The sequence below is a fragment of the Vanessa atalanta genome, chromosome 4 (genome assembly GCF_905147765.1).
Source record: "Vanessa atalanta chromosome 4, ilVanAtal1.2, whole genome shotgun sequence".
Lineage (NCBI taxonomy): Eukaryota > Metazoa > Arthropoda > Insecta > Lepidoptera > Nymphalidae > Vanessa > Vanessa atalanta.
Genome location: NC_061874.1, coordinates 5282011 through 5302780, shown reverse-complemented (window position 1 = coordinate 5302780; position 20770 = coordinate 5282011). Strand labels below are relative to the sequence as shown.

General features: G+C 30.6%; 1 protein-coding gene across 12 annotated transcripts in view; it reads right to left on the bottom strand.

Annotated features, from left to right (window-relative positions):
* The window catches only part of LOC125077872 (probable phospholipid-transporting ATPase IA), an 86630-nt gene that overhangs the window by 32470 nt on the left and 33390 nt on the right, over nucleotides 1-20770 (bottom strand). The window contains exon 1 of one of the 12 annotated variants that reach the window (XM_047689970.1): nucleotides 15299-15517. The exons of 9 other annotated variants lie outside the window; for them this stretch is intronic. In XM_047689970.1, the coding sequence (XP_047545926.1) occupies nucleotides 15299-15422 (124 nt within the window). In that variant the 5' untranslated portion in view covers nucleotides 15423-15517. Of the gene's footprint in view, nucleotides 1-1706; nucleotides 2118-12904; nucleotides 13129-15298; nucleotides 15518-20770 lie in introns of those variants that run through there. 2 more of the 12 variants (XM_047689973.1, XM_047689971.1) reach the window with 2 other exon arrangements.

Below are 20770 nucleotides of genomic sequence, written 5' to 3'. Positions count from 1 at the left end.
AAGAAAATAAAGAAACTACAACCTTGAGTTAATAAAACATGCCTTGATTCTAATCAGTCTTGTTGGCCGTGTCAAGGTCAGTACACAGCTACTAGGGGAGCAGATGTTAAGGTTAACATGAAGGTTTTACTGTACTACATTGGTTTAATTTAGGGCCCATAAATTGTATCATATTTTTGGTGTTAACTCTAGTTAATCTATATGGGATCAGTTAGAATTTTTTAAATCTAATATTCACACACTGAGTGGTGAGACTCGAATGCATTATTTATATGTATGCTCGGAAATATTGTTAATTCTATTCCATTTATATGACTTCCTGAAATATATTATAACCAGCAGAACTATAATATTATGATGCATGCTTAGGGCTATTTACTAAAAATTGTATTTCTCACAATTTTTTACATAAAAATTTTCCTTTTAATTAATGTTTGTCATGAACATACAATGATATTGTTAAATTTTTAGTTTAAGGCTAAATTAAGTAATCTTGATTAAGCAATTCAATATTAAAATATCTGAATCATTAATTTTAACCAAATTAATTCATATTAAATATTTAACATGTTTGCATTATTTTGTAAAAAATAAGACAGACAGTCTTATCAGACAATATGTTAAGGCTGTTAAAGAAACAGTTTATCTTCATACATAAATGTAGTTTGTATATATGATAAATATATACAAATTTAACCTTAATATTAAGTTCTGCTTAGTTTAATAAAAAAAAAACAGAGAATTAATATGTACATACATAGTACATATTCCATTATTCATATATGTTATAAAAAAAGAATAAATAATATAACTTCTCATAACACGTCCAATACAAAAAAAGCTTAGGTGGAAGGGGCTGGCTGACCATATAAATATATGATAATTAACCAAAAATAAACTAAATACTATTGTTATTATGGCCATGGCAGATGGCAGATGGCCATGGAATTAGCAAGAAATGAAATAAAACTACAACTCAATATAATAGTTGCTCAATTCCACCATTTTCATTAGTGTTTAATGTCCAATAAATTTAAAATTCCATTTATGTATATCCTGCCTGGAAATCAACAAATACTAATGCGACCTTTTTTTTGTCATGAATATAATCTTATATTGAGTAATGTTGTAATTTATCAATATGTTTTTTAAATGAGTATAAATTTTTTAATAGGCTAAGTTGATAATGAAAACCATAAAGATTGTTTAATCAGAAAATATGCAGTATATGTTTAACTTCTCTCCTTCTAAACAATGTATTTTCCTTCTATATAAATGTAAGTTTCCTTCAAAAAGTTCTATGTTATTGTGAACTATAATTCAGTTTAACTAGTTAAGGAAAATACCCATCTCGCTCTGTTAAACGTGAATAATATATTTTTTGAATAAATATGATGAATGAACAGTCATTAGTACTGTTATTGGTTTATATATTTTGACCATAAATATTAATATTCACTTTGAGAATGTAATAGAATAATAATTTTGTATTTTATGGTAGTGCTAGAAAAATTATATATTTATTTGTATAAGTTCTATGAAGGGGTTCATTACTCTTAAATAAATGGTTCTCTATTAATTAACTTTTTGTATTGATAACTGATATTAAAATATTTTAAATAGGTTTTATAGAACTATTTATGTATATCATTGTTTTATTCGCATCGGGATAAAGATAATTTTAAGGTAGTATAGATGTAGCTTACGTTGGTTCATTTTGAGCACCATGGCTCTGTAGAACCGTGAGAAAGGAGCCATCACGTTGTGGTTGTGGAAGAATCCCGCGACATACTCCCGTAAAGCCATTCCAGCTGTTTGACTATAACGCTCACAGATCACTAAGTCACAATTTCATAAAACGTTTAAACACTAAAAAAACACTAAATTTGACACACATTATCACCGCGGAGTTATTTCGATTCTAAAGTAAAGATAGATCGATTGTTTCGTCATTTTTATTCGTATTAGGTACTTGTAAATATTTTTTGCGTTACCAAAAATAAAGCAATTAACGCATACTAATAGGAGCCTTTTGGAAAATGTTTATGCTCTCATGAAATTACGTGTTGACATCACAAACAACCGCTACGCGTTCTATCGATCTTGCTTTAACTTCCACCGCCCACAACAAACGATAATGATGTGAAAGAGTTGATTTGGTTGATCGAATAATATCGATATTACTATTTGCCAAACAAGCTTCCAAAGCGTCAAATAATTAACAAACAAATTGCACATTAAAAATTTTAGCTCCAATGATATTGTAGAAAAATAAAAAAAAACTCTGAGAAACAGTAATTTTTTTTACAGTAATTATTAACATTAGTGGAAGTGGTAAAATTATTATAGCAAATTTTACGAACATGTGGGTACATTTATTTAAAAATATAAAATATCGATATTTAAGCTTCTGCATACAGTAAATCACTACTATAAAGAGCGCAGGAGCGCTTTACGGAAAATATAAGAACTAGAGTGACATTGACAGTGACCTATGATTGCCATAATTAAAAAAAATAAACGGAATAATTATTCTGATATATTATGATTGTATTATGTTATGATAAAAAATCTTGTTTAGTTGTTAGACATGTTTTGCTAAAACTTAAAGTATAGCTGAAACTTAAAATATATAGTTCTCGTGTTTTTTTATATAATATTATATAAAATATAGCTTTGATAGCAAGCTTAGCAAGACTTACTTATTTAATTTGCCAAAAAAATAAAGCTATTATTTTTGTTTTAATTTTTTAAATACAATATTATATGTATTTATTATTTAATTTACTTGAATTAGATCGATTCGTGTAATATTTCATTGAATTGTAAACATTATATTGTATATTTTAAATGGAATATAAAATTTATGTAAACATTTTTATCAATAATAATACATATTATTATAAAATATGTATATCCACTACTAATACTACTCGTCGACACATTGCAAAGTAATAAAATATTTCTTATAAATTTCAATTTATAAGAAATATTTTATATAGTTTCAGAAATATAAAAATTATGCAACGTATTATAATAATTCAATGTGTCAAGTAGGTACTTGTTACAATTATGGCTAAGTTTAAGATTTTTTATGGTGCTAATACAAAGTCTATTTGCAAATTATGTTGACTGGAATAATAAAAAGATAGCGTGATTTTGAAAACTGGTAGATAACCATTATGATATATTCAATTCAGGGTTGATGTAATCTTTCTTTAGGTAGGCTATAGGATTTTCTCAGGGCGTCACGGTAGGATGCGAAAGCGGGTACCACTGGATTTTTAGTGGCTATTCCGGTGTACCGCCAACATCTTGGGTACCGTCGAGTCCAACATGGGAGGTATGTGGTATACTTCCGCGTGGGGGAAACGCGTAATGCGTTTTTCCAGCGAAAAAAAGGTAGGCTAAAGGTATGAGCCGAGATGGCCCAGTGGTTAGAACGCGTGCATCTTAACCGATGATTTCGGGTTCAAACCCAGGCAGGCACCACTGAAATTTCATGTGCTTAATTTGTGTTTATAATTCATCTCGTGCTCGGCGGTGAAGGAAAACATCGTGAGGAAACCTGCATGTGTCTAATTTCAAAGAAATTCAGCCATATGTGTATTCCGCCAACCCGCATTGGAGCAGCGTGGTGGAATATGCTCCAAACCTTCTCCTCAAAGGGAGAGGAGGCCTTTATCCCAGCAGTGGGACATTTACGGGCTGCTTATGTTATGTTATGTATAGGAGAAGAAATTGCAAATTCTATGCAATGTAGGTATATACAATACAATTATAAAAGAACGTTGTGTTTTTTATATATAACTATTTTTATCAAGAATAATTTGTTGAATGTTAAGTAAAAAAATGCCTTTTAACCATTATGCATATAATTTTCTTCTAAAACTAAAACTTCAATCCAATTTGTGACAATCGGATTGAAAATAGTATAATTATTATACATTGTTGAAAGTAATGAGATGTTGGATTACGCTGCATCTTCTACTGTATTTTTCACGAGGAATGTTTACGGATTTTAAGAATTACGTGTATAAAGTACCTACGTATCAAGTACGTAGGCTTTATTTTATTTTTTGTAAGGAGCAAGCATGATATAGTATTGTTTGTTGATGATACCTCCGTAGTTTGAAAGATAATAGAAAACAGATACAGTATGACGACGTAAACAATGATGTCTTTGAAATAGTACACTGGTTTAACGCAAAATATTCTTAGGCTAAATAATAAAAATAAAAAAACAAACATTGTAAAATATAGTACCTACACTAAATGTGAAAAAGTAAAAGCAGATGTACTAACCAATGAGGAATCGACGGATTCAGTTGAGTCAGCTGAATTTCTTGTTCAACTGTTGATGCCAAGTTGCAATGGTTGCCTGATTGCAACTTGGAGCATTGGATATCATAAACGTATTAACGAATAGACTACACTCCGCGGTATTTGCGGTTATAAAAATAGACTGTTTACCGATGTTGATACGGCTCGCTTAGTAGGTATATTTCAGTTACACGGTATGATGTTTACGGTATTATCTTTGGGGTAACGCAGCCGCTATCCATACGATATTTGTGTTGCAGGAAAGGGATATTCGCAAAATCTATAACCTAGGAGCTTAACAATTATTGAGGCATCAGTTTAAAGAAATCAAGATATTTACAAGGTGGATACAATAAGTAAGTGTAATGCTCCTATATAAAATAAATGAATTTGATTTGATATATTAATACTTAAGGTCACTATGTATCAAGATTGTAAATCTACCTTTATTTAATGTACTACAGTGGGTCGTTAGTTACTCCAAAGCTAATTGAAAGTAATGTATGTATCGATACACTTATATTGACATCGAAACGTTTGGCAGTGCATTCTGTAATATTTCCAGACCATTGGGTATCGACTGACCAGTCGTTAATGACGGTTGTCCCACGTTGGGTGCCAAATGATAGCAAGCGAATTCAATATAATTACCAGGATAAATGTTTTGGAAAGGTCAATTTGCGAATTATTTACCTAAATAACTATTATGGTAAGGTTTTTCAATTTCTAGCTGAAAATTCAAAATGACCATGTGGAACCGCAATGGTAGAAGAACAGAATGTTTAAGGTAAATAGATCATGAAAAACATTGAAATAAAATGAAAATATCGACAGAAAACTTACCCAGATGTTTCTACTTTTTTTTATAACACTTGCAAGTAATATTTCTCGGGCTAATCCCATTTACAGAGCGTGGTAAAATTACATTAACTCAACTACGATATATAATAATACTTATGTGATTAAAAAGGTTTAATTTAATTACAGCGCGGATAGTAATTACTGAAATGAAGTCAATACATCCATCCGGAGGCAACGTGTTCGATTCAACAATAAAATGTCGCACACATTTACATTTATTATTAAAAACCATGATATATTCATTAAAAAATATTAATGAATATGTAATACATATGAATTAGTTATTTTAAGTGTTTAATGTGTTCTTCCTCAATAAGTAAATAAAATTTATAAAAATCTTTAAAAAGCCTATAGTTAGTATTAATTAATTTACACGCAGGTGAAATTTATAGACTTTTTGTGTTGATATAAATTGTATGGCAGAACGAAAACAAACTAACTTATTTGATTTTTCTTTAGTTTATCATTCCGAATTATACTATTAACTTAATATTTGCCAATTGACGGGATTATTACAATATTCGAAATATTTTTATTACAATATCAGAATTAAGACAATGTAAGTTCTTATCTTATATCAAGTATCATCAAGTGTCAGTTAGCGATATTATCAGGAGCGGTCAAGGGTCAGGAAACGAGCTGTGTTGTAAAAGATTCGTCGTCTCATCTAATCAATCCGAAAAAAAAAACAAGCACACATGGAATTGGCTAACGTTACACGGGTTCGAGTGGTCTAATGAGAAGAATCAGTAAAAAATATCGGTAATTGATTAAAGGGTTAATAATGTCTACCGCATAAATTTGGGAAATGCTTTCTTGATACCGTTATATCTATAATTGAATCATTGTTCAAAAATTGATGAAGATTTCCAGTTTCATTCAAAGCCCATGTAACGGAAAGAGATAAAAGAAGGAAGTTGCAGTTGTAAATAAAACAATTTTCGATTTAGATAAGGTATTTTGGTTGATATTTTAATTTTAAAAGGTACAAGAAAATATATGAAATGGGAAAATTTATATTTTAACGAGTTAACTAAGTACATATTAGTGAAAACTGCATCCAAATCGGTAAAGCTGTTTTCAATATTAGCGGTAACAAATGAACAGATAAACAGACAATTTTTTGTAATCTAACGCGTTAATAAATACCCCCGGTACAAATTTTTCTCAAATATTTTATATAGACAGATTTTGATCATAATGTTGTCTTAGATTTTCGCGATTATTACACATTGAAATAAAACTAGTTTTTAACGGATTTAATCGCGTATATTCGTGGTCACGAACACTGCAAAGTGCTCGAAACGTCGGGATGTTAAAATAATTAATATACGCGATTAAATCCGTTAAAAACTAGATTTTGATCAGTTACGATTTTATAATATGTATAGATAATACAATATAATTATATCTTTAGGAAAGGCGGGTAGAAATTATTTAGAAAGAACAGGTATTAAAAGCCTTTGCTATCTAAATACAATGATTGTCATAATTTTATTAAAAGATTTCTAACAATGATCAACATTTTAACTCCGATTTTGTATAAACCTCAGAGCTTGAATGAAAAGGTACTAATACGTAACGTTTTTAATAACATTAATTAAACATAAAATTATACATTCCGTAATGTAAAAGCTTTCAAGTATTATTTGGTAAAATTATTAATTTACATAACGAGAATTTATAATTATATAAGTAAGTGATTCTTAATGAGTCAATTAATTTCATAAGGCCTAATCAATTGATAATAATTGACATCGACCGCAAATCGTGACGCGGTTAACACAACATGTGTATATAGTATGTGTAGGTACTAAAATAACACACTATTCATAGTTTATGCAGTATTAACCGTGCCTAAGGGACCAACTGAAAGCCGGTGCAGTAATTCGATTCAGCTATAGGTACTGATCTGGCTCCTTTTGCCACACATTCATTATACATGAATTTTAAATCGTTATTATTTGTGTTAAAACTTTGTTTCTTTTTCTGTGCGTCAACATTTTAAGTCCGGTTAAAAATGTTCCATTATTATTTTTTGCCTCTTCCACTGGTAATAATCACAGCAAATCTGGAACACGTCTGGTCTTGAACCCGTTTCGAAATTCGATATTAAGAAATTAAACTGAAACGAAACTGTGGCGTATATTGTAAAGCAGTTTAAAAGCATTTGTTTCAATCCTACCCTCTACTTCAAACAAAATAGTTTATTTATTTGTAATCGTTGAATTACAATATTAATATTTTCTAAATATGTTCTTAAAATGAGGTTAGATTATTACAAATAATATTCAAAGAAGTCATTCCACACTATGACCTTGAATCTATAAATAAATAATTAGTTATATAGTCGAATCACGTTTTATTTAATTACGTAGTTACCTAACTATAATAGGTAATGGGATCTGATTGTCGTCCATCAACTGCGCTGTGTGATAGTAGAAAAGCTGTTTGAAAAAATAATTTGTATAACGTCTATTAAAATGACTTACTTGGTTGTAAAGATTTATGAAAGCCCGCCTAGATAGGTAGTCATCACTCATCCAGTGGCGTAGCTAGGTGGGTTAGGGCCCCGGTGCACAAAAAAAGAATCGGGTTCTCGCCCCCTCTTTAACGTATATTGGCATTCAAAATTATAGATAGTAATAAGAACAGGATACAGTGAGTTGAACATATCGTAAGTAAATTAAATCCATACTTCATCTCTATTCAAAGCTCTTTTCATAGCTTAGGTTAGAGGGCCCCCAGAGCTCAGGGGCCCTGGTGCACTGCACCACCTGGCCCTACGATAGCTACGCCACTGCACTCATCATAGAATCTACTGCCAAAGTGTAACAATTATTATTATTGTGTTATTGTTGTGTTCCGGTTTGAAGGGTAAGTGCGTCAGTGTAATTTTAAGCTTAAGGAACACAGCATGTCAGCTAACAAGGTTAGGTTATCACCAGGTAGTCTATTTGAAGGTCCGTAAAAAATAATATAAGTTTGTTATATCTAATTTATATTATATATTGTCACCAGTATCAAACGTATCGTGATAAATTTTATCTTAATCAATTGGGACAGGCTTAATAACGATTGCATGTTTTATCCATATACATATGTTTAAGTGTAGATATTTTACTTGGTGCTTCCTATTAAAGATATTCACGGCAGCGAAACTGGATTGTCCATTGAATGTGTTAAAAAGAGTATTTACTATATACACACGCTTACACATCAATACAAAATGATAAGTTTCAGAAGCTGAATAATTGTGAAAAGCCTTTGCTTCTAGACAATTGATATAGATTATATTATTTACAACCAACATACACTGTAAATATTATAGACAAACACGAAAATCTAAGTGTGGTTTTAGTAGCAACTTAAGGCCTAAACGAAATTATTTTCGGTAACCTATGCTGAATGTCAGACATTAGGTTGATTTAAGGGTGGAAAATAAAAGTACATATTAACGACAGTTCAAATCATGAGCGTGTGATAGTGGCAAGGACGCGAGTAGTACCCATTACCCCGTTCAATTGCTATTAATAATTTAATTTCACAGTCGGATTCATTTTATTTGTGTGCTACAATAAGATGCATCGTTATTGGCTTACTGCACACGAATGTGTAATACTGAAAAATTTAATATTTATTATAATTTAATATATAATAACGAGCACTTGTTACAGACTTATATCTAATTTTTTTATCGCTATGCTTCTAATGGATGATAGTCTACACCTTGGACCTTTAAGTCCATGTGTAGTTCAAAAGTCGATCGATGGACGATGCAAGGCCGAAGCTGCACTTGTTTTGTACTCATTATCTCATGTCTACATTGTTAATTTTGACTGAGCTCATGTCACAAGCAATCAGGAAGATACAAAGATTTAGAAAGGCTTTTTTGTCCTTTTGAACAAACTGATAAATAAAAATTACATGGGATGTTGATTTATATTAAGATACTGTTATGCATTTTACAGCAAGTACTCATTTAGTCCGATTCCATCAGTGCATGTTAAGTGCTGGCACGTGGAATCACTAAACCCTAGAAATAGTCACAATGGCAGCTTGAATAACGTCTGAAGTCGGTCTCGTGCAAGCTACGTGTTAATTGAAACAAATGAGAATGGTAAGAGTGCTTACGATTTCAAAAGATTCGACTCATTTGCAGCAAATGCAATACCAACGTGTAAAGTTTCAAAGCCTTTGTTTTCTAGCTTAAATGCACCGTGGCTTGGTCTGCGTAGATAGTCCTAATTTTACACATAACTGCAATATATTATTTCAAGATTATCGAATATTGATTTTTTATTATTATTTTGTTGGGAATAAAAAAATAGCACGTAAAGTGTTTTCTTTGATAATTATTTTTTTTGCAATTTTCATAATGGTTCAAAGTCAAAAGGGAACTTGTCACTTGACATTAAAGATTTTCCCCACGTCTCACAAGATAATAGAAAACTTAATTAAAGTTTAAATATCAGTATGAGCGGAATGTTATATAATTAAAATTGATAAATTGCTTTTAGATAAAAGGGCATTATTAGATTATACACTTATAAGCTTGTCAGTAATATTATTACTGAAATAGATGAAATATAGGTAACTTGATAACTATTTCAGACGAAATGATAGTGGCGTCGGTTTTGAGTCATCCACTTCAAAAGATAAACACATATAAATATCACATTAATCGATAGCTGATACATATATGTATATGTTTAAATTGAAATGTTACTGCGTGTTTATTTAAATATGTTCTTTTGAAAGGTCATATATCGAAATAATTGATACATATTTAATTCATGAAAATTTCAATGTTTATTTCGGGGAATCTGCTAGTTCAATAATAAAGTCTGCTCGTTATGTTGGCTCATATTTGTTTTTTTTTTTTTTTAAGATAAATTAGTTTAATCTTATATAATATCGAACAACAAAAAAGATGTAAATTTATTGTGTAAGAATGTATGTCTTTTTAACACTTTTATATTAGCTTCACTTGTAACTTCACTTGTAAGAAAATCTTGGAATCTTAATTTGACCCACTTCCCGGTCTTCGTTTAGGATGAAATTTTGCACACGCTCTGAGTTCTGATGACAACACATGACTAGCTAAGAAACGTCATTACAAACCCAATATGGCGGCCTCCCCAATATGGACATCAAAATGAAAGGGTTTGCTGTCAGGAAAACGAAAATAATAGTCACGTGAATTAAATCCAACATGGCGGACACCCAAGATGGCGGTTTGGCTATTTGGAATCCACCTCCATGATATGGGTATTAAAGGGTTTGCTTTTGTAATTTTTAGTACGTGCTAAAAGTGTTTTTTAGTTTTTTAAACTATTAGTTTTAGACAAAACGCTCCATTTGTAATTTTTAGTGCGTGCTAAAAGCGTGTTTTTTAGTTTTTAAACTATTATTTTCTAATATAAGCCTTGTTCTATTTAGGTCTATATCATTGTTGCAGACGAGTGTCCAATATGAGGATGATAAAAACGATCACATTGTCTGCATTTAAACTGCACGCAATTGGGATCAAGTGGGATGTGATGAAGAAGTGATACTGAGATGTCTAATGACATGTTTATCACCTAGTAGTACGAACAAGCATTGTTCTTGGATAGTGTGGCCACATCTATCAGTCTTTCTCCAGCCTGCGGCATGATTTTAAAAGCTGTCATGTTTCTTTTGATGTAATTCTTAAAGTGCAATATCGGCCTGCTAACGCTTCTCCTTATGTTGGCGATTTTACATTGCTTGTCACAGTAATCGGCATTTTTACTGTGTGTAAATAAATGTGATACGATTTTATTAAAATAATAATATATTTTAGTAAATATGCTGATAACAAAAGATTATTTGGTCATAAATCATAATCGACTCTATCATCATCATAAAAAATGAGTCATACAAAACTAAAAAACAAACTCACATCACAATAACAAAATTGTATTACAATAGGTTATAAAATATAAAAAGTGGTCTATTCGTGTGTTACATGTAATGTATCGACAACAAAGAAACTCGAAAACAATAATGCTAAAAATATATTCCTTAGTTTATATTTTTCAGCTTGTATAATTATAAAATATTTCTGAATATTTACGCAAATATTTTCAATGATACACACTATGTTACCCAAGTTTGGATGTTGCTCAATTTTATTTCCATTGTTTAGCCACGATTTATTTTTAAAATCGATTTTAATGAGATATGGTGTATGTACATTAATATGTAGTATAAGTAGTACATATATGTAATGATTTACATATATGTACTACTAGCTGAACCCGTGACTTTTGTCAAACTTTATAGCACACAAACCTTTACCACCATTTTGCCTCCTCAAAGGGTGAAATAATAAATAAGTAGTCTATGCCCTTTCCAGGGACTTAAACAAACCAAACCAAATTTCATCTAAATCAAATCAAAGTAGCAGAGACAGAGTTGCTTTTGCATTCATAATATTTGTAGGGATTTATGGGTAAAAAATCTAAGCTTATAAAATTTAATTTATTTCGCTATCGTTTTTTTTCCAGGAAGAATTCTTTAGTATACTAGTTGTTAACCGCGGCTTCGCTATTGAGATTTTAGGTTTTTAATGATTTGATATAATTTTGAGTCAAAGCTTATCATGTCAACTTACTAAGAAAGAAAATTGCTGTTACAAGACCTCTTCAGACGAAGTATTTTTAACGACCTAGAGATATCTGTATATATTTGAACATAGATTTTTATATGGCATTTGAAGAAAACATGAAAAAACTGCAACAGAATGCACTTGAATCAGAATATTATAAATGCAAAAACAACTCTGTCTGTCTGTTGGTTACGTAATCACTTTAATCCACTTAACAGATCATACAGAGTTTAGTAACGTCGTTGTTGCATGCATTTAAGAGATTTACGAAAAACATAAGTTGACACGTTTAGTAAGTATGTTTATGTTCAAAGAAAAAGGGAAACCATGAACAATAACTAGTATTTTATTTGCAAAACATTTCCTAAGAATAACTTTTCATATTAATGGTGAGCACGACAAATTAGGATAATTATTATTTAAGAATTTTTAATTTATTCAAATGCTTTTAAATGAAGTTTGAGAAATAAGGTGTACTTAATAAAATGCTTTTTAAAACAACTTGTATTTCGTCAGCAATTTTAAACAAGATAAAATATTATTTCGGAAGATTTTCTCATCACTAGCGGCAAAAATGTGTGCAAAATTTTAGCTAAATCGGTTGGGTAGGACGGATTTAAAATTCAGTTGTAATCCTCACATAGACAAAAGCTGCAGGTGAAGCTAAAAATAATTCACAAAAAAGACGTGGCTAAAACATGTTAGCAAAATATAGGCGGGATAGGCTGAGTTCGATCTTGAATGTATTTTAATATTTGAAGGAGCGCAACCAAATGAATGACCTATAGAATACTAAGTAACCTCTACTAATGGATTTGCCTGTGATTAAGAAAGCTTTAATGGTGTATGTACTAATCTAATAGTGCCGTATTTTTTGTTATTTATTTTGTAAAAATGCGAATGGTATTTCTTATAAAAACGAATAAATAACTATTACAATGATTAATAACTAGACTTGATTACGCTCTATTTCTAATATATATCTATCGTTAAATATATGTTTTGTACCAAAAATAACGTCGGTTTTGGCATTTGTTTGTTGACGTATCAAACAATTTATAGTTCCCTTAACGTTAAACTACTCACCAAGTGGTCGGAATTTCGCCAAGATTGCTCGGAATGTTGTCCACATAGCTTTCAACTCGATCTCCACCGCGCTACATCGTTACTAGCACTTATCATGTTACTACGTGGACTTTACAGGACAGTAAAGTAGTAGTCGATGACATGAGCGACGTAGAACAGGAGGCAGGTGGCGATGTACATCATTATTAGTATTTGCACCAACATGATGTTCACCCTCGGCCTGTGTCGACTGACTGTGGTTTAGGAAACCTTACACAAGGTGAATGTCGGTGGCGGAAAATCTTATTGTATTATTACGTAAGGCCATGTGACGTTTCAGTTATAATAATTGACCTACACTTCTATGGAATCTTGCCTATACTAATAAAGGCATAATCCAGTAATAGGCAGGTAATAGTTTTGCTCAAATTTATTTTTTCTTTTCTTTGTTTATAAAGTAATATCTGACATAGATATAATTATATTCTTCTCTCTCTATGATATTCTTATATTTCTTTTTTATTATAGCGAGACAAAAGGCAGAAACCACAGTGTGTTTTTACGAACCCTGCTCTAGGATAGGACCATCACTGTAACGAAATTTGTAGGTGTCAAGGTTAGCAAAATTTTTTTTCGTCTATTTTATATAGCTCTTAGCACCACAACAATGTGCAAAATAACTCTATAGGAAGGTTCGACGTAAAGATGGTGGCCGACCATAAAACTTTGAACTCAGATTCTTGCTGTGTTTTATAATCCGCCAATCCCAAAGAGATGTAGCAATAAGGACAAGCTAATAATAATGCTCATGATTATTATCTGTGGAAGACACTACTGATTTTTAGCCTGCTGGCGCCGAAATACGATGGGTCTAAGATAATGATAGTCGCATCAAAACATGATCACGTGATAAATAAGTTTTTATTATAACATGGCGGATTATAATATTTCTAGATCGATATTACAATAAAGCTACTATAACTTATTATTTCAGAATAAATATTTACCATATTTAATATTTTATTCCAAGTAAAAGGAGGATTTCAATAATATTGAAACCCTTTGGAAATAATGCAAATATGCATTCAGAGGTTCTCGGTAAAGTACAGGCATGTCATTGTTTTATATACCTGTTATAAAACTTGGAAGGGTCATATATTAATGCAAGCAATTTTGTATCTATTTGAATTATTAAGAGTTAGGAAAACGTGCTCATGGGCTACCCAATGGAAAGATATCACGTTCGCTCAAATTGTTTCGCTAGTTAATGGCACTGTATGATATATGAAGTACATTTTACATGCCTATTGTGCTACCATCTAGGGAATATGATATTCTATATCCCATATGCCTGCAATTACACTAGTTCACTCGCCCTTCAAACCGGAACACACCACACACACGCGCGCGGTAGAATAAATGATAAACGGCTGGCATTAACTCGACCGAGCTTGCACAAAGCCTAACCGGGGATCCGTTTTTACTGACTCTGTAATCTAAAACTCAAAATTTAAAATAAAGCTTGTTTAATAACGTTTTGTTACGAATGTAGTATACGTTGGTACGTTCATTATTCTCCGTCAACAAGAGAATAGGTCATTGCTTGTTTCTGATGATATTATAACTAGCTATTGGTTTATTTATTTAAAAGAACCATGCGAATCCTATCGTGCTCACCTATTGTGTTTATTAAAAGGCAAAGATAACAAAGCGAAGCAATTAAAACGCTACTATGGTAAAAAAATATGTAGGATTAATTTATAAAGCGCACGCAAGTTTTATTTTTCTTTTTGATTTAATCGTGACTTATTTTACGGCAAAGGTTATACTCATATTATGTGCAGATAACAGTTGTAAAATATAGTCAATAGTCAATGAGACGTGACATTGGTTGAATATTTCGCGCACAACGACCTAGCAGATACACACCAAATAAAATATCTAGTACCCTTATAACATCTAAATCATCTAAGGTAATTTAGATACATACCATCTGTAAAGGTGTAAGATCAATTAATATGACGGGTATGTAATAAATTATGCCAGTTATGTAACAACTGTTATGTTATGTAATGTATCACTGAGACCAATTTGTGTTTTAATTAAACGCTTCTACACTTAAGTTCGACTCCTTTTAAAACAAAGAAGTTGATTTTTTTCGCTTTAATCTTTCGTCAACGGTTAATTAATCAGGAGAAATAGTTGAATTGAAATTCTTACTTAGTGGAATGATTTATACAGTTTGAATTGTACCTATAAGATTGTACGGGATATATTTAAACTGAATTTTATCATTCAGCATGAATTAAGAAGAGAGGCTTACAGTTCTCTCTATGTAGGAAATAAAGCTACAACTATGAAAATCTATCCTAAGCTAACTTAATAAATATGCATTTGAATATCTCATTTACTCACTATTTGTTTGTTGTCCGTCCAAAACCGTCGTAGCTGGTAGTGTAAGTCCATCAATGGTGTCAGAGCTGATCACCTGGTGTAATGGCAGCTCGACTGTGTCTGGCGAGCCCCCGGGCCACGCCATATTACGTCACTGCATCACCAGGCACGTATTCACTCACACTCTTCGTATATTGAACAATTTACAGAGCATTACGATTCAAATACTCTTTATGTTAATTCGTTTGAAATGCACCTTTGAACACTTTTATCAGACCTTTTTAACCCCTTTGTTAGTAACTTATTATTTGTTTTATTGTGGTTTTGTTTTATTGTTATTAGGTATTACAAAAACGAACGATTAAAATTGATATAAGTTTTGTTTTGGTACGGAAGTATTACATTTATCATTAGTACCTTAAAGAGTCGTGTTTTAATAATGTTCATATTTATATTTACATTATAAATATATAGATATACTACAATATATATATATATATATTACTAAAGTAAAATAATGTATCAGCCCCTTAAATCTTTCACTCCTTAAGAGGATAACTTTTGGCGCTCATTCGAATATATTGTTCCATTGCGGTTTGGTGGCACACTCGCGGCAAAATCAACGACGTTTTCCTTCACCATTGAACACACAATTATTCATACAAATAAGCACGTGAAAATTTAGTGGTCTTTGCCAGGGCTTGAACCGCATTATGCAGTTATAATTCGCGTGGTTTAACAAATAGACCAGCTCAATTTTCATAACAAAAGTTAATAATACCTATTTAAGAATCCATAAAATTTAATTTATTATTAAATTTTATCGATTCTTGAATTATCAACTTAAACATAAGAAATTGTAAAATAAAAAATAAATCTATGAAAAATAGTATCTTCACTTCTTCTTCTTCTAGGATATCCTACATAAAGTTGTGCTCGTTATATTAATACAATTTATTTTGCAGTAGTAATGCTAAAACGTTAAATATTAATATAACAATACGCTTTTCAGTTTTGAAAACTTTTGAATATAAATAATGTAAAAATAAATAGTTGAGTCGGAAATACAAAATGGGGCATGAAAATATTAAAAATACTTGGCTTCGAATTGTCCAGGTGATCGAAAATGATTTTGAAAAATTTTAATTACCTACATTTTCCCAACAGATTAAAACCTTGAATCTTAGATAAAGAATAGTGCAAAATGGCTTTAAGCAGCGATCCGAAGCCACTTCTTTTGTTCGATAAATTGCTCCTCTTGCACTTTTACAAAGAACTTAACCTCCGTGCTGGTTTACAATTTGAAGAAGGCAGTCTATCATAATTACGGAGTAAAAACAAACTTTTAATTAATATTTATATACAACACGACGTCCAATTTAAATGATAAAGGGTCTATAGCGTAATAAACATTTTTATATTGATCTTGTTATATATTTTTTTATTAACTCAAAAAAGATAAACACACTGACAAAAGGTCCACGTGATGATAAACGTTCACCTCTGCCCATAGACGTTGGCGCTGTAAGAAATATTAACAATCCTCAAGATCGCTTATATGCCACCAATTTTGGGAACTAATTTGTTGTCACTTTTGCCTGTAGTTCCAATGGTTCTACTAGAATATGGTATTAGTGGTTGGTACTAACATAATATTATGATAAACAAACAAATAAATAAACATTAAAAAAAATTATAGGTTTTTTTTAAATATCATCACTATTTAAAAAAAAACAACGAACGCAGGATTAGATATTCTATATCTTGTGATTGAAGTTTATTAACTAAAATAAAATATAAATTGCTCTAGAAATGTATTTTTTTTTACTTCAGAACGTAGCAAATTAATTAGCAATCAATATTCAACAACAAAACGGTTTTAAATGGCCAAAAAAATTTCGTGTAACAGATTATAATAATAATAACAAATAGTAATTTTATTTAAATATTATATTATAATTATTTATAGTGATACACCGAACCTTAAGTTATCACCATGAACAAATCTGTGACGAATTCAACTACAACGGAATCCCAAACATACCTTTGCAAATATAAATAGGAGAAGGTTCAAAACTTCCAAGAGGATTCTCTTTTGCGGTTTGGTGGATAAACATGTGGCACATGTTTTCCTAACAATGTTTTCCTTTATATTAACAAATGAAGGACAAATTTAATTTAGATTCCGTTCCTCCTACTTCTTTGGCTTCTAAATATATATTTTTTTCACACATATTTCGATAAAGGTTATTCTAAATAGTTATTAGGAATAATATGCTGAATATCGGTATTATGGTTTGTTGTTCGGCGTCTCGCATATGACGTGACAAGTTTGAATGCTACATAAGTCTGATACACTAATTATTTAAAATTAAATTACCCGTAACGTTTATGCTAATTCTATATGTAAATAGATTCGAATAAATAGTATAATATTGAATTATCGTCTCTGTATTATTAATCATTAATAATGCAAAATGAATGAGAGTCGGTTCTAAGAGTATTTGTAATGTATTCTTATATTCCTGATGAACAGACGTGGACATCATTCAAATTAATTGTAAAATTCAAAAAATAAGAGGCATCAAGTCCTCTGTTGCTCGGGGGCTTTCAGTCTTTCGTTGCGCAGAGGACTCATTACTTCTAAATTCGGATCTGCCTAAGGCATCGCAAAAAGTATGTAAATCGTTGTAAATGCGACCTTCATTATTTCCAAATGAAATGATGGAAAACCATCTAAAACTCCTGTTACGCTGTAGTGTTCTGATTGCTCTGGTGAATATTGCGGTACTATAATATCATTATTATGTAGTAAAAAGTTTGTTTGTTACAGTTTTAATTATTGAAATATATATGTATAAATGACAAAAAATCGTTTCTATGGATGATGTTTAATTCTCTACTTTTGCAATCTTGCTACGATTATGACAGTGTGCACTCAAGAAGTCGCGGGAACTAAAAAATATTATTTTTGTAGATATAACCCTGGAGATAGTGCGTTTTATCATATTAAATGTAGTTCAGTACACTTGTAACGAACGTATGCAAATATAATTAACAAGAATCTTATCAATCTACTCAAAGTCTGAGTTTTCTTTACTTTATATTTTATTTTATCAAAGAACTACGAATAAAACGTGAATTGAATTTTAATATAATATTTGTAACACATTTATTCAATAAAAAAAGGTTATCGGACTTTTTCAGCAATTTTAAATGAAATATGTATTAAGTAGTGATGTTTTTATTATAGAACATAAGTTATTAAAATACTTATAAATTAAAACTCTTTAAAATCATTATTTGTTCTAAGATTCCAATAGAAAAAAAATGATAAGTACCTACAGTTGTTGAATATATATTCAACAACTGTACGTACAACGTTAATACTCTCTGTCTGCCTGTCAGAGCGTAATATAATATTTTTCAATAAACTATTTATTTTATTATTTATTAGGGCTATTTAACATAAAAAAGGTTGAATCAAATCAGACTGGGAGACTAGTGATTAGCGCGATACTTCAAATTTTTAAACTTGGTTATTGATTTTATCTATAAAAAATATGAGGTTTTACTAAATTATTTGATTTTTAAGGCATCTTAATTTAATTGTGAAGGCATAATAGTAGTAATACCATGGCAGAAACCTTCACACACCTTCATGCCAACAGCTGTTTACAGTTTCGGCTCAATTGGATGAACGTCGTGTGAAAAAAAAAGTAAATGCGGGAAAAGATTATATAATAGCCAAAGCTAAAAAAAATACGTCAATTACAGTGGAAATGGTCTCACTTTGTTCACTCAAAATTTGACCCACTAACAAATTTAATGGAATACTGATTAACAACATCTTGTTAAAATCAGTATTCCATCGAGATTTTTCCCCTAGTGATCTAAAAGCTTCATATTATAATGATACAATTAAAGACTACGGAATTTAAATGAAGTTATAAGATCTACGTATCGTAGATATGTATACTTATATTAACCGCTTTACCTTTGAGAACTTAGAGCGGTTTTCCCGGCAGTTAAGAGTAAATATTTTCCCTAAGGCAGTTTTCTTTCTCTAAGAACTCTAAACAACTTTTGCACTTAAATAAGGTAAAAATTAAAAAACAATATATACTTGTATCTTTAATTACGCAATATACTAATTCAGTTCTGACGTGGCTTTAGTTTTACTTTTTTAAGTGAACCAGACCACAGAGGCTTATTTCATAAAAATAAATACTTAATTCCAAAATTCTCTTACAAATTATATTATTAAATGACCCATATACATGTAGTTTAAGAATAGGCATAGACTATGTGGTATATTTGTATGTTGCATAATATATACAGATTATTCTAACATAATTGCCAATCAGAAAAATGGTATACAGTTTCATGTTATATAAAAATGTATTAACAGGTTGCTAGTTATTAAATAGGGCAAGGCATAATATTCCAATTACCTTTCTGTGTTGTGTAAAAACACTTTTTAAAATCTATCCTATTGCATTCACTTTAAGGTTGATTGTTTATTGTCTAGAGAATCTGAATTACTATTCAAACGGGACATGCTGTCAGTGTGATTCCAAACAGCCATTATATGCACATCAGTGCTTTGTAACTTTTAAATTATATATAAGTAAATTCTTTATTCTTTAAAGCTTTATCTTTTTAATTATTTCCTTTAAGCAAATATAATTTAATTATTAATAATTTTAAGAAAATCGGTTAACCAAATAAACTCGAAGAAATGTCTTCGAGTTTATTTGGTTATATTACTCGTATAATTATATATATTAGTAGTCATTGCTTAAAAACTAATCGCAATGGTAGGATTTATTTAGAAAAAACTGTATTCATCTTAATTTTTCACGTCACATCAATGCGTTCCATCGTTATTCTCCGTTACTATCTAATAGGTTAACCACGAATAACACACACTGAACAGAGAATCTAATTTAATAATAATTATTAAAAATACTGATATTAAAATTTAATATAAGTGACCGACATAAACAATCCCGAAAACTAATAACCAAAATCTAATTCATTACAACATAAAAATCGGTCAACCGCACTCAAGCTCAGATATCAACTAAAGAAGTTCCCATATAGATAGAAAACTACGATAAGATAACATTTTCCTTAAACAAGCGTATTACTGGACGCGGTAAAACATTCCCATGGTCGCAGTAGACACTGTGTCTTTTAAGAGGGTGTGGTGAAAGGTGTGCCTGCAATCTCTGACCCTCGGCCTATGACGTCATGTGAGTCCATATCGAGAATTAAAGCACGCCTTTACAGGGCGACCATTGAACGGAAAAATCGGTCCTCTAAACTGATATTAATGAACTTGACCTAGCGGTGTTGTATAGTTACTTCGTAAATTATTGGAATCGGTAAAACATTATTGGGCATAACGATTATTTTCTTATGGTTATTTAAAATTCTTTTGAGTATGAATTAAAACTTTTTTAAAACAGTCACAACTACTGTTTTAAA